This window comes from Pyrus communis, chromosome 12 (assembly GCF_963583255.1).
Source record: "Pyrus communis chromosome 12, drPyrComm1.1, whole genome shotgun sequence".
Classification (NCBI taxonomy): domain Eukaryota; kingdom Viridiplantae; phylum Streptophyta; class Magnoliopsida; order Rosales; family Rosaceae; genus Pyrus; species Pyrus communis.
This window is the reverse complement of record NC_084814.1, coordinates 25,767,598-25,782,863: the sequence shown is the minus strand read 5'-3', so window position 1 is coordinate 25,782,863 and position 15,266 is coordinate 25,767,598. Positions and strand designations below refer to the sequence as shown.

The following is a 15,266-nucleotide window of genomic DNA, read 5'->3' as shown; positions in this document are numbered from 1 at the left end:
TAGTAATGCTTGTGGAATCAGCACATATACGGAGCCATGTGCCCTATATATGTGTACACCCGAATATTGCAGCCAAACTTAATTAGTTCTGTGATTTATATAAGTTTTTGTTAACAAAATGATATTCTAAACTAAGCTATTAATCCTCAAGGAGGAGAGATTTTTCAGTGTGACCGTCACACGTGATGTACCTTTTTCAGTGTGACCGTCACACGAGATGGTACATCACGTGTCCCTATATAAATGGTGAGTTATATGTGTTAAAAGGTTAATAACTTAAAAATTAAAATTTTCCACCATTTGCATAAAAACACGTGTCGTATCATCCGTGATCCCGTCACAACTAAAAATTTTTCCTCAAGGAAGGAGAGTCGAATTTGAGTTCAAAAGGACTCTAAACGAACTGACCTAATGATCATATTTGCACCTGTTTGTTACTTAGCCAAATTTTTTTCTCATATAACAACAAGGGAATTAGTAATAAACTTACAAACATAACAGATATATGTATATATACACACACACCACAACCATATCAACTTGTAATGTTATATAATAATACTTCTAGTGTATAAATATTGAAAGATCACGGTTATAATATTGGTCGGGTATATTATTATTGTCAGCTTGGTCATCTGGAGGAGGGAGCCTTATACCACAAACAAATACATAAGGGACAAGGGCATCGGGAAACAGTGTGAAAGGAGGTCCCATTGCCTCTGACCACCCATCATGAAATTATTAGACGACACAGATACCATTATTCACCCAACATTTATACCGTCACCCATATCCGTATATGATCTGATATGATAGATTTATATTTGACTGAAATTAAATACAGTCATGTAGCAACAAGTATATATATGCTTCAACTTTGCCCCATTTTAAACATGCATGGCCATATATTAAGGTTGGCTTCATTGAACAATTTTATCAAATCAAATCTAAATCTCGTTAGAATTCCACAAATATTGTCATTAAATGTTCTAATATAGAACCCTTTGTTCTCCAAGGAATGTTCATATAATCGGGTTTATAAATAAATCAGTTCAATTGAATATTACTAGATGATACCAGTTTACTGCTTCTGCCTGTGCCGCACCCACTAAACCCTAGTTTTTTTGTCACAACCAATTCAATTCAATAATTCTACAGTTAATTAATTCATGTCTACATGCATGGTTTAATTATTTGATAAGAAACCAAATAGAGGGTTTATTTGTCTTATATAATTGTATAAATTCTTGATAGATAGGCTTCTGATGCATTTTATTTTATTTTTTCTTGGAACTGGGCCAACCTGGTAGAAATAGAATATAAGTCTGCAGCCACTTGGTTTCAACCCCACCTCAACCCAATTGTCCTCGTTTACATAATCTCGATATGTTGGAGACAAATGTTTTCTTGGAGAGAGGGTGAGAGGAAGAAAAGGATGTGTATATGTGATGCATAATGTATTATAATATATGGACAGAGTAATGCTGAACAAGAAAAGCAAAGCTGCTCATGTGTAAATAAATTAATAACATTGCCTAATTGTTTATTGTGTAGAAGGAATGGGGGATGATGGGATTGAGATTCTTAACACATGCAGCCTCGCAAGGAGAATGTCTTTGCAATCATCTTGCCCATGGTGTTCCGATCCCGAATCTAGTCACTACTTTCCTCCTGGATTAAACTATTAGTTATTTGTATATACTAATCCATATATTAACAAATCAACCTAAATCATATATATATATATATATATATATTAAGCCTATCAAAACAAAACTCACCTCTCTCGTCCTTTCCACATTATCGGACATACAAACATAAATATATTAAATTAAGAGGGCTAGCTAGCTGTCATTTGACACTACAATTTAGTAGTATCATTTTCACTGTAATTAAAATATTTTATGTTCCATTCTAATTTGATGTTAAGTTTAATACCAAATTATTACAACCGACCGATTACATTTTTTTAATCCAAGTTTCATATCTCATAATGTAAATATATCATTTTACTCAAAAGCAGCTAGCTTATGTGTATGAATAATTATTACTAAATTAATTTTCTATAATTAGGACTCGTTGCTTTCACTATAATTAATCCATAAATAGAAGATAAGGGAGGTGGGGTTGAGGACCAGAGGTGGTGAAAATTATGGTGGAGTATTTGAGATGGGTCCCAATTATTTTTCGGGGCCCGGCAGGCAACCACCAAACAAGAGGCCATGTTTCTGGTGTAGTCTAAGAACTTTCACTTTCTTAGATTCCATTGCCAGTAAATTAAGAGATATGATGCCATCATATATATGATACCTATATGTGTGTCTGTGCACCTATGCATCATATAATCACCTGCAACAAATTAGCCCCCCGCCTCTAGCCGTACAAATTTATCAATATTCCCTAATCCATGTTCTTTGTATCTAACGTCCACAAAAATTTGATACCATAGCTCGTGTGTACTTCTGCCACTTGCAAGTAGGGATGGGTAAAATACCACGGGTATGGATAACCGCGGTTATTCATCCATTTAAAAATCATGGTTATGCTTATAGATAATCGTTTAAACAAATAAATAGTTATGGATATAACTATTTACCTGTGAAATTTAAATAGATTGTTATGAGTATTACATGTGGTTATAAATGATACACATTTAATCATTTATTTTAATATATGTAAAGTAAATTTTAAGTATTCCAAATAGAGATAAATCGGTGGAGTTTATTATTACTAATCAAATTCTAAAATAACAAAATATCTGATTTAAATCGGTCAAAATACCTATATTTATTAGCTGATTTCGCGATATATGGCACGTAACTGACCATCAACAAAATACCTGTTTATTTTGTTGATCCCCAATCCCAGCAGGTTTCATGTCTTCCAGTTTCTTTAATCTTTATAATTTAAAGCTAATTGGAATTGGAGTTGGAATTTTATGTGAAATTTTGAATTTTTGGGTGTGTTAATCCCAAATGTTGAAGAGTTTCATGATACTTGCTTGTTGTTGGATTGGTTGGTTATATATTACAAGCCTGTTGATCATGCTGATTTCTAATTTATTTCAGTAATTGAATATTGAAAAAAAATATTTGTGTTTGTAGAGCAGAGGTTTCGATATTGCAATGAGCAATTGGTTCTTATTTTGCCTTACGCGATACCACTTAGGTAGTTTCTAATTAATTTACACGAAAAACGTTAGTATATATAAAAATGTTAATATTTAATTGTCTATAAATTATTATTTCAATTATCGCAAGGGAATTGTTATTAGTACTTCAAAAATCTCATTCTACACTCCAAACTTTCTATATTAGGAAAGAAAAACACACTTGTGAGGAGTGTAGAATGAGATTTTTGAAGTGCCAATAACACTTCCCTTATTGGAATGGTATGCGAACTTAAAAGATTAAAATACGAAAATGCATGTTAAATGTACCTATAACGGTAATTAATTGTCAGAAAAAGAAAATTATGACAAATTCCTTTTTTAGTTTTCAAGTTGTTAATAAAACACATAGACAGGTAAAAAAAGGGGGTAAATAGGTAAAAAAAAAGAAAGGGAAATGGGTTTAAAAATGGGTAACGGTTACGGTTAAATGGGTATGTGGTTATGGGTATGGTTATGGTAAACGGTTATGGGGGTAAGAGCTTAAACGGTTATGATAAATAACCGCAATTACTTGTCTGCCATAACTGTTGTCCATCCCTACTTGCAAGTAACACAACAACATCATGCGCCTGTTGTGGGAATAATATTACATTACATGAATTACTCAATAGGATTCCAATACTCCACATGCATGCATGCATGCATACATACATACATACATGCATACATACATACAGCTGATTTTAAAAATTACACAACCTAAATGACACGTGTGCCCAAGTAATTAGGAGCTAACTATCTCATTCGATGACTTGATTACTGATGCAGGCATGCCAATTCGGTATTGGACTCGGCCAGGTGAATATCTCTGAGTTTGCTGTAATGCATTGCTAACTCCTGAATTAAGCGACTTTGGCCGAGGAAGGAACACTCTCGCCCTTGGGTTATATAACCTAATTAAAGACAAGGTTATGCCAATTGCTATGAAGTTCAATAATGGTTCAACTATTTGTGTGCTGAAATCTAAAAATAATCTAAAAGGAACTTGAAAGTAACAACTTACTTTGCTGAGAAAGTTGATGAACTGACCTCTTTCGGTAAAAGAATCAAAGATTCTTTGTCGGCTGAGACTTGAGGTAAATAATCAGTTGGACTTGAGAGAATCCCCATCTAGCAAGACATACAAGGCTCTTAAGGCAAACTAACTCTACAACTCTGGCCCTGTTTATTCAGCCAGTCACCTTTGTTGGTTGCTTTTGGAAAACTCTGTCTATCCAGTCAGTCTTTTTTTGTCGGCTGCCAACCTAAACCTATCTATCAAGTCGAAATACCCAAACTTGTCTATCCAGTCAAAATTTGTGCTGACGGTTAGTGAACGAGTTAGTTTTCTCAAAAGGTGTGAGAAGTTTCGCATAAGCGTTGACTTATGGTGTTCAGTTGAGGTCCATTTCTCGTTGCACGATCTTTTGTATTTATAGGAATGAATTTCGTGATGCTCAAGTTGGAGAGTCTCCTTAGCATTATCTTTCGTTCTTTCACAAATCATTCTTCACCAAAACTCTATCACCGTGGAGCTCACATTCTTTGACTCAAACTAGGATTCTGCACCTAGTCTTATTATGCGATTAATTCAAACTTCATTCAGAAACTAGTCTTGATTCTTAAGCAATAGATTCAAATCTTATCGAAACCAATCCTAATCTTGAAGCAATCCTACTTCACCTAGGACTCGACCACGCCACTAGCAATGTATTATTGGGCCGAGACTCACAGTCTCCTTTATGGACTGCCAACCTACTCGGCCGAAACCAGGAACACAAGCCGAAAACTCTCTTGATCTTCTTTTAATCTAACGGCTCCAAACATTTGAGCAAATAATGCAAAATCGGGTATAAACATTTGTACCTCAATTTTCTTGAACAGCGGCATGTACGCCGAATAGTTGAGGAAATTAATCCTTTGAGTATCGGCTTATGCAACTGAATGATAAAGAAAATGAAATTGATCGGCAAAAAAACTACAACCTCTTGGCGAGAAAATGAGACGAACAAGTTTCAATGATTATGGCCGAGAGTCTTCTATTCTTTTTTTTGCTGCAATCAGTTGCTTGTTGCCCCCTGTTATTTTATTAAGCATTGGCCTAAACAATAAAACCCAGAAAAATGCCAAATTGATCCAAAAAAGCCAATGCTGCCAATTTCCAATTCACTATTTTGCTGATGCTCTCAGTTTACCAAAGATTAAGTATCTTGCATAGAGAATTATGATTTCATTGACTAGTATGCCCTTGATGGGGACATCACATCCTCAGCAATACCTTTACAAAAGCTGCTTCAAAATTAATAAATTGAGTGTGCGTACATCAAGAAGAAAGGGTACTTCGGCCAATGAAAAGAGAAAGTTATATAATGCAAATTTAAGTCGGTACAAGAGAAAGTTATATAATGCAAACTTAATCCCAAAATAGGCTTAGCCAATTTGATTATAGCAATGTACTCTCTCAACACTCAAATTATAATCCATGTCTTTTTAATTTAGATGAATTAATAGAGATTATCAATTGTTCGAAAAAAAAACCAAAAAATAAAAAAGAACTTAATAATTATATCAAGAGAGTTCTCACCTGGAGGAAATAGGAAAAGTTCAATCAAAATAATAATAATAAAAAGGTGGACAAGGAAGGGTTACGTGTATATTTGGAGCTTTGGGATGTATTAATGCATGCAAATAGGTTTGGAAAATATTTACTGTGCGCTGTGAATGAATTATATGAGTGTTTTTTGTTTCTTTGTTGAGATTTTTTTCCCCATGGAGCCCATTGCTGTTTGTGGGATCGAGTTTCGATCTTTGTGATAGGCTTTCTAACACTCTCTTTCTCTCTCTTTCTCTCTCTCTCTCTCTCTCTCTCTCTCTCACCTTCCTTTGGAAGGAGTTATTAAGGAGGAGACTCCACAAAGGAAGCCGAGGGTTGGAAGAAAGAAAGAAAAGATAGAAAGAAAGAGGAAAGAAGAGAGAAAGCTGATTGTTTCGAAAAGCTGATGAGAGTTGAAAAGATAAAATAAAAGAAGGAAAGCTGATAGATAGCATGAGGCAACCGAAAGAAAGAAAGGAAAAGGAAGAGCTTCTTTTTTCTTCCTCCTCCTCATGTCCCTTGTAGCCTTTGTAGCTCCATCTCTTTCTCTCTCCCCTACCTCTTCCCCAAAATATCACCACCCTCTTATTATTATTACTTTTAGTCATATATATTAAACTTTAATTAGAGAGAGAGAGAGAGAGAGAGAGAGAGAGAGATCGCTTTGCATCTTAGTTAGCTTATATTACAGAACATTTTAACACAGGAGAGATTAGAGTTTTTAATTCACTATGTTACCCAATAACTCTTCTTCCTCAGTCCCTTCTTCTGATCCCTTTTCTTGCTTAGAAAATGGCCACACCAATAAAAGAAAGAGAAGACCTGCAGGCACTCCAGGTACATACATACATCTATATATATATATATATGTATATATATCATCAATTGATATTAATGATAGAGTTCTTTCCTCGGTGTAATTTACGCTTAATTAAGCTGTGCGATCGATATTTTTTTTGTTTAAGTAAAACAAAGGATTAGGCTGTATCAGCTGGACGACGTAAAAAATGATTTTTGCATCAACATATATATATACATGGTGTTTTTATGTGCTATATATATATATATATATATATATATATATTATATTAATTTGTGCTTATGTGTGATATAGATCCAGATGCGGAGGTGGTGTCACTTTCGCCGAAAACCTTGCTGGAATCGGATCGTTACATTTGCGAGATCTGCAACCAAGGGTTTCAGAGAGACCAGAACCTACAGATGCACCGGCGGCGGCACAAGGTGCCGTGGAAGCTGCTGAAGCGAGAGAGTCCGGTCGTGAAGAAGCGGGTTTTTGTGTGCCCGGAACCAAGCTGCCTGCACCATGATCCCTGCCACGCCCTCGGCGATCTCGTCGGCATAAAAAAGCACTTCAGGAGAAAGCACAGCAACCACAAACAGTGGGTTTGTGATAAGTGCTCAAAAGGGTATGCAGTTCAATCAGATTACAAGGCACATCTCAAAACCTGCGGTACCAGAGGACATTCTTGTGACTGCGGCCGTGTTTTCTCTAGGTAAGGAAAAGTGGTTTTCCTTCTATTAGCGACAACCCCCTCCACTCTTCCAAACACCAACGGCAGTCAAAATTTCGTATTATTTCTTTAAACACATAATTATATTATTAACACAAACAATTAACTAGACTACATCCCAATTTCTGTATCAAGTTTTTTTCTTTTGAATTATGAAAATGATAAATGTCGTACATATGTAAGATCATGATTTCAGATGGCAAAGGCATTCCAAATGCATCATGATATATATCGAACCTTTCAAGCTCTCTTTTTGTTAATTGGTTTTGACTTTGAAAAAGTAAACAAAATAGCAAAAAGGTTTTGGTCCCTGATGAGTGCTCTTGACTGACGGAAAACCAGCTTGGAAAATCAAGTATATCTTAACCACTGTTTTTCTCGAAACACATTTCCCGAAATCAGTTTAGGTCATACATGTAGAGACTAGACAGGATATGTTTTAGCTCCCATTTATTTATTTATTTTAACTTGGTTATTGTTTTTTGGTATCCTAAGACGAAAACGGCTATGTATTGACTAAGTATGACATGGAATATACCATAAAGATTAGCTTTTCAGCAGTAATTAACATGTTTTTATTCCTTTCTTAATTAATATATAAATATCCTCGATCCTCTAGCTACCATTTCGATCCTCGTTCCTCCCTTGTCATTCTTTCATTCTTGGTAATTCTCCCTTATAATGCCTACATGTATAGCATGATTATATATATCTTCCTTATGCCTTGTTTTTAGCACCCATATTCAACCATTATTATCAGAATACACAAAACTGATCAACTTATTAATATATCTTAATATATATGAGATTCAAAGTAGAATTTACTTGTATTAAATAGCGTGTCAATTTTCATATTAGTATAAGCATATACTTGATGAAGACTTTCTTACAATAATGCTATTTTTACCATGTTTTTATACTATAATTATATATCACCTTAGATGGCATTTGATGTGGACATTCATATCATCTAAATTAATTATCATTTAATTTCAAAATGTTGTCCAACTCATCTGCCACCTAAGATGGTAAAAAAATGCGGTATAAAATTATAATAAGAATATCATTACTCTTTTTCTTATAAGTTTATTTGATATATTTAAATTTATTTTTATGAATAGGGTTGAGAGTTTCATAGAGCACCAAGATGCTTGCAACATGGATCGTGTGCGGCCGGAATCACAAACGCTTCAACCGGGAGCATGCCTGTCACGAACGGCTTCAAGTCCTAGTCCATCTTGCAGTGACAACAATTTTAGCAGGGCTCCTTCCACTTGGCCTCCATCTAATAATTTGGTACTACCACATCCAAGTCCAACCGAGTACACCAAATTAATCTTAAATAACCCTCCCGCTCACGCTGATCATCATCAAGCTACACTGTCCAAGAAGAATAGCAGTAATGCACATTACAATTTGGATCTTCAGCTCGCAACTACATCGAATATTAATATTCCGATCAACGAAGTCTCTGTTTCGTCTAAGAGAGAAGAAAACCATTCCACTCAGCTGCAGCTCTCAATTGGTTCATGCGAATTTGGCGGGGGTGGTCATAGTCATCAGAACAAAAATATTGAACAACATTCAAACATTATGATCGCGAATCAAAATTACTCCCCGAGGGAGAACGAGATGAAGGAAAGGGAAAGGGAAAGCAGCAGCACTACTACTAATCATCACGAGCGTGATGACGATGATCAGAAACCTAAACTTGCCGCCACGGCTGCTGGGGTATTGAGGCTGAAAGAAGAAGCGCGAGAGCAGTTAAGGCTTGCGATGGCGGAAAAGGCTTACGCCAATGAGGCGAGGCAGCAAGCCGAGCGCCACATCGAACTGGCGCAGAAGGAGTTTGCAAATGCCAAGAGAATAAGGCAACAAGCGCAGGCCGAGTTGGACAAGGCTCACGCTTTGAAAGAGCAAGCCGTCAAGAAAGTGAACTCCACCATTCTTCAAATCACTTGCCATGCGTGCAATAAACAGTTTGTTCAAGGCGCTCATGAAGCAAAAACCAATCAACATTGTCTGGTTTTGAGTTACATGTCATCGGCTATAGCATCAGAAGGTGATCATCTATTAGAGAAGAATATTAGTACTCGAACCCATCATGCAAAATCTGCTAACGCATAAGTAGGTTTCCTCATTTCCCCTCGATCTCTTGTGTAAGCCTTTTTTATGTTTTTTTTTTTTCACTATTGCCTTTTGAGGTTCTATCATATTACAAGCTTGTAATTAGGGTATATAAGGCTCATGAGTAGACGAGTGCTGTACCGATCCTGCAATTTGTATGGAGTTGTTTGTTCATTAATTATTTCGTAAATGAAGATCACTATCGAACATAAATATATATATGATGCATGGTTTTGTTGAATATATATATATATATATATATATATATATATTAACTTGATTTATTTGTCTAAGCCACCGAGGTTTGTTTGTTTGTTTTTTTATTTTTTTTATTTTTTTAAGCCATCGAGGTTAGCTAAGCGGTAAGGATGGGTAAGGTGATGTGCACTGGCTCAGTTATCCTAGCTAGCTAGGTTAGATTTCTACTATAAATATATATCATCAATAATTAGGTTGTTAATTGTCACATTGATCACAAATGACCCTCTATTACAATAGTAAAGAAAAATATTGACGAATCACGTCAGTTTTTTAATCTAACAAATATATCGTTACAAAAAAAATATTCACACTGATCATGATCTATTGTTAATATTCTCACTTCTCTTGGATCCCTCAACATTTATATACTTGCGAGTACCCAAGCGTTAGATTTTCTGTTTGGACTATGTGAAGATCTCTCATAATGGAGGTGAGCTCTCCAGTCTTCACCACCACAAGCCCATGACCATTGACCAGACCAGCATTTAAAACCTAATCCGTACTGACCGAAGTTGATAAGCTAAAGACTTTTATATTATTATATCTAGATGTCAACATTATATTATAGAGAGAAAAGAGAGAGAAGACTAGTCCTTTTTGTGACTGCAGGGTTGTTCTGGTGCGTATATAAATGCGAATGAAAAAACGATGAGCATTGATCAGCGCCATGTTTTTCAGTTCCCACAGAGACTCAGTTGTAAGGACGGTGTCTTCAAACACACAGGCACAAACAAACTCCATTCATTAATTATATCACATACATACACTCTCTATCCTTCTCTCGCATTCCTCAGAATCAGAGCCATATAGCAGTCCGTGCAGAGAAAGAAAAAGCACAGCATTTTTCTAAATATGCAGAGACCATGCATTCAACGCTTTTCAAATGAGAAAGATGACTTTTTCTTTGGCTTGGAAATTTAACTGCGGCTTTGAGACTGCCTTGTGTATATATTTTGTGGGGGTAAGACTCCCTTCTTATTCTCATTTCTTTTATTTTCTTCCTTTTATAATTTTTTTGGTCTTTTTATCTCTACTAAAAAATTAATATAAGATATTGACGTGACTTAATCGTAACTATTCAAGTAGAAAAAACGAAAATAAAAGAGAAATTAAGAGGGAAGAGAATCATTTTCCATATTTTGTTGTGTTGTTATGTGATATATATGACTAATATATATGTATGGGATATGACCGAAACCCAAAAACAAAGGCATATTGACCACATATGCAATGCAATTGCATAGGCATTGACCACATATGCAATGCAATTGCATAGGCAATGTCATAATATTAATTTAATTTATAACAATTCTATTTACACACATAAATACAACGTCATTGCTAGAATGCAGAGACCGCTTCTGACGACGAATAAAGTTCTACCAAAACACCTAAAAAGCTACAAATTAGTGTGTGATTTACCTTTCAACTGTATGGACCTCACATTTCATTGACTAGTGCAAGGCCACTGCGATATTGAAAAGTAGCATAAAACGCACTAATCAATGAAAGTCCACTTTCAATTCAATCCAAGCCCACAAATGCCTGCCTATCAACAGAAAAGGGCCCATCGTTCTCCTTAAGCACCATTGAACCCAAATCAAAGTTGGAAGTGTGGTGATATGTAGAGTTGCTCCACATCGGAAAGTTAATTACCCTAGAAGGCTTAGAAGAGTTGAGTCACTCTCTTGTTACTTATCGCTTCAACTTTATTCATAATATTAGAGCATAATAGTGACTTGGTGTACAAGTAAACTAAGTTCATAGGGAATACAAAAAATCTAACCCAACAAGACTTGGAATCCTAATCAGATTCTCCTATGTACACTAACACATGTGCTTCATGTTATCTTGTTAAATTGTCAAGGTCTTAAGCTTGAATATTCGGCACACATGAAAGAGTGTGTTTGATAATCTAAAGAATTGTCCCTAGTATTAGAAAGTTAAAAAAAAAAAAAAAAAAAAGACCTTGCAAAGACGTATATAACGTTGATCAATTGCTTTTGGAGCTTCCCAAAGAAACCTTCTATTTAAATTACGGTTGCCATTGTAATTAATATAGTTGATAATAACTAATATATATATATATATATATAGTGGTTGTTGAAGCCTTGATCGAAACTGGAAGGTAGCACATGCAATGAGGAAATGTACTTGATCATGACTAATTAAAGAGGGCAAATGAAACATACTAGGAGTGGGTGATGCATGGAACATTATAAAACCAGTTTAATCGTTGTCTGCATATCTCGAGACAGATTATTACATGCATGTTATAAAGGCGTGCGTATATTGATCAAGTGCAATGTAACATTCAGGAAACGCAGCCTATTCATTTGTACTAATTATGTTATTGTTAATTATTCTATAAGATATATGTAAGATAAGATGTCTACCTAAAGCACATGTTTACCTTATAGAACTCCACTGATCATAAAATACTTGTTGTATCAGTTTTTAATCAAGTCAATTAATTAACTCAAAGATTGTCAGGTTCATGAACTTGTAACATTTTGACCACGTACTTACATATAATTGTGTGCGAGCGAATTAATTATAAGATGAGGACCTCAGGACATGAACGCAAGGGTGAAAGACAGAAATGTTGTTATCTTATATATAAAAACGCACCGTTTTTGTCCAAAAATGGAGATAGTAAGCCAGTTTGCACTGTGATGGCTGACAATGATATCATAGTAGAGATTCTGCGACCAAGTTAAATGTATTTAGAGAATTTCTCAATATTTACAGAAGTAACTACAGAAAATTTAGTTATAGTGGGACTACAACATGGAATTAAACATTAGCTTAATAACTTGCAACACATACCTATATATACGTAATACGTTGTATGTACAGTAGAGACAAATGTTTATCATTTCCTTAATAATGGTTGTTACAGTTAAACAATGGTAATCAAGCAGCCATGCATGGCAGGAGTTGCAGACTTTCAGTCAGCTCCAGGCATTGGTCTTGCATGTCATCTAGAGCCATATATATATGCCAGCTTGTACAGTGACTTGACAATGAAAGTGGATAAAAGAAAACAAAGGAAATGCTTCCAGCAAAAGGCCAGAGCCAAAAGCCAAAAGCTAAAGGCCAAAAGCCGAAGACATTATTCCCCACACCACACGATACACGTCAAGACTCAACAGAGCTTTAGAGTGAACCGTGAACAGGAAACCGTTGCCACCCATTCCCCACCTAACTTCACATCATGAAATATATTATACCTATATGTCTCCCACAACCATTCTTATCCAGCTCACACCGCTCTGAGCACCATATCTTACTCGTCCAACCCAATTCTCTATATATGCTTGGCACCGTACGTGTTATTATACACCGCCCTTTATCTCATTAAGGATTTTAAAATAAGTTTAGGAAATTGTTATTGACACTCCAAAATTCTCATTCTACACTTCAAACTTTCTATATTCGGAAAGAAAAATATACTTGTGATGAGTGTATAATGAGATTTTTGGAGTGTCACTAACACTTCCCTAAGTTTATTCGATAGATACGTTTTGAGGCCTATTTCTTTTTTTTTGTTTTTTAACAATTCTAACTATATATATATTTTAAACATCATTTATAAATTAATTTTGCAAAACATAAAAACAATTCCAACCATTAAAAATCTAATTACAATGAAGACAACAGACGAATAGGGTGTTTCAAATATACATTGAAATAACCATCATTTAATTTGATAGTCATATGGTTTTCAATTTGGATGATTTTGTATAAAGAAACCTAAAAACTAGAATGGTTTTGGTTCATAGAAATGTAATGTGGAGTGGACACTACCAAAGTGTCTCTCAAAGAATTATGCTAGGTAGACCAAATTTGGAAAATCATGTGATGTGTCACCAATAGAATATAAGCATGTTAATCAACACTTAAATAATAATAATACAATCATCAACAACCATGTCATATGATTTACAAAATTTGGTCTACACATTGGTCTCCCTAACATAGTAACATTACCCGTCTCTCAAATACGTCTATTTGAGGAATCTCTCATTTGAAACACACTGCATATATCCTGATCAGCATCTACTTTTTATATAATTAATTTTGTTTTCTTAATCTATCACAAGGGCCATTGATATATGCACGGCACATGATTATTTGGCTTTTTCTCATACCCTCCGGTGAATGTCACGTAATAATATTGATGTGGAATATATGTTATATACAAATGTATATGTGGTGGATATATAATGCAGAGTTAGCATGAAAAAACACATACTTATATCTGATTCCTGACATATATTCGTTGTGTGGCAGTATGAGATGATGGCTTTAGGCTTCATTTGCTTGGCTGCATGTGGACTGGAGAATTAGCAGATGGTTTTCTGAATAGCTTTTCAGATTGTGGTTACTTAGAGGATGATCAGGACCTTCCTTCATCATTGGCAGCAAATTGTATCATTGCTTTGGTAGAATTTGCATCATGCGTGCAATCCGATCTTTTAATTAACTAGTTAACGGAAATTTGTACGTAACCCTAATTAGATATATTAGTCAAACTGAAGAAGAAAACAAAATCGTAGCTACTGATTGCAAGGTTGTCGTTCATGCAGAAGTGACATAGTTTTTCTTACCTATTGATGCAAAAGTACAACATGAGTGCCCCCACTTTCGTTCTACTTTCCCAACGTGAATTATTGGATTAAACCCATACCATTTCTGCTTCACGGGTCCCTCTTCAACTCATGACCTGAAGCAGTTTGCTAGCTTATTGCATATATATGTTTGTAACTGCTTCCTGGCTAGGTTGCTTTTGTCCATTCATCTTGTGATACAACGAGAAAAGAAAAAGTCAAGAAGAAAATTGGAATCCATTTGAAAGTATGAGAAACCTCAAAATTTACAAAATGACAGTTCGCCTAAATATTCCTATTTGTAATGTCTCATAACTCTAAAAGCTCTAGAAATCATCCAAATAAGAATAGAATTAAACAATTAACAAAACACTAAAAACTATTAACCAATAACATGTGGCAAGCAAATATAAGTCAAGTTAGTTACAAAGGTAGTTAGGGATTGAGTTTGTTAAGAAGGGTAATCTTGTAATTGAGTAAGGTTGTTAGAGGTTAATCTTGTCATTGTGGATTATCAATGGTTTCTATATATAACCATTTAGTCCTTCATATTGTAATCATCAAAATATCCATTACAAAGAAATCAAAGTGCAATTCTTCCCTTTATCTCTCTTCATTTCTGCTTGATTAGTTTGTTCCCAAAGAAATCTTAGATTAGTTAATAAAAACGTCCTTAAAACTTAAATCCTAATAAAACATTGTAAACAATGAAATTTGGCCAAAAAGCCGACATATTACAGTAAAGCAGCGAGTTTGATGTGCGTCGTCATTCTCTTTGAAACGACACGTCATGAGCTTAAATCAGATACTGAAACATTCTTAATGTGCACCTTCCTGTTGAATAAGAAGAGTATCCAAGATAACTCTAATGATCCCAAGAAGAAGAAAATAGAGCACACACTTAAAGAAAGCTCACAAAACAAACTAATTAGCAAAGCTTTTCTTATTTAGCTCTAGGCTTTGTTTTTCCTTGGATGATTTACAATGCT

At 34.9% G+C, this 15,266-nt stretch overlaps 1 protein-coding gene across 1 annotated transcript; it reads left to right on the top strand.

The window, feature by feature from the left end:
• The first annotated feature begins 6,007 nt into the window (after positions 1–6,007).
• Positions 6,008–9,630, top strand: LOC137711477 (zinc finger protein SHOOT GRAVITROPISM 5-like). Its single transcript, XM_068450724.1, has 3 exons — positions 6,008–6,581; positions 6,859–7,258; positions 8,398–9,630. The coding sequence occupies exons 1-3, from the start codon at positions 6,476–6,478 to the stop codon at positions 9,401–9,403; spliced, it is 1,512 nt and encodes a 503-aa protein (XP_068306825.1). The 5' UTR covers positions 6,008–6,475; the 3' UTR covers positions 9,404–9,630.
• The last annotated feature ends 5,636 nt before the right edge of the window (positions 9,631–15,266 follow it).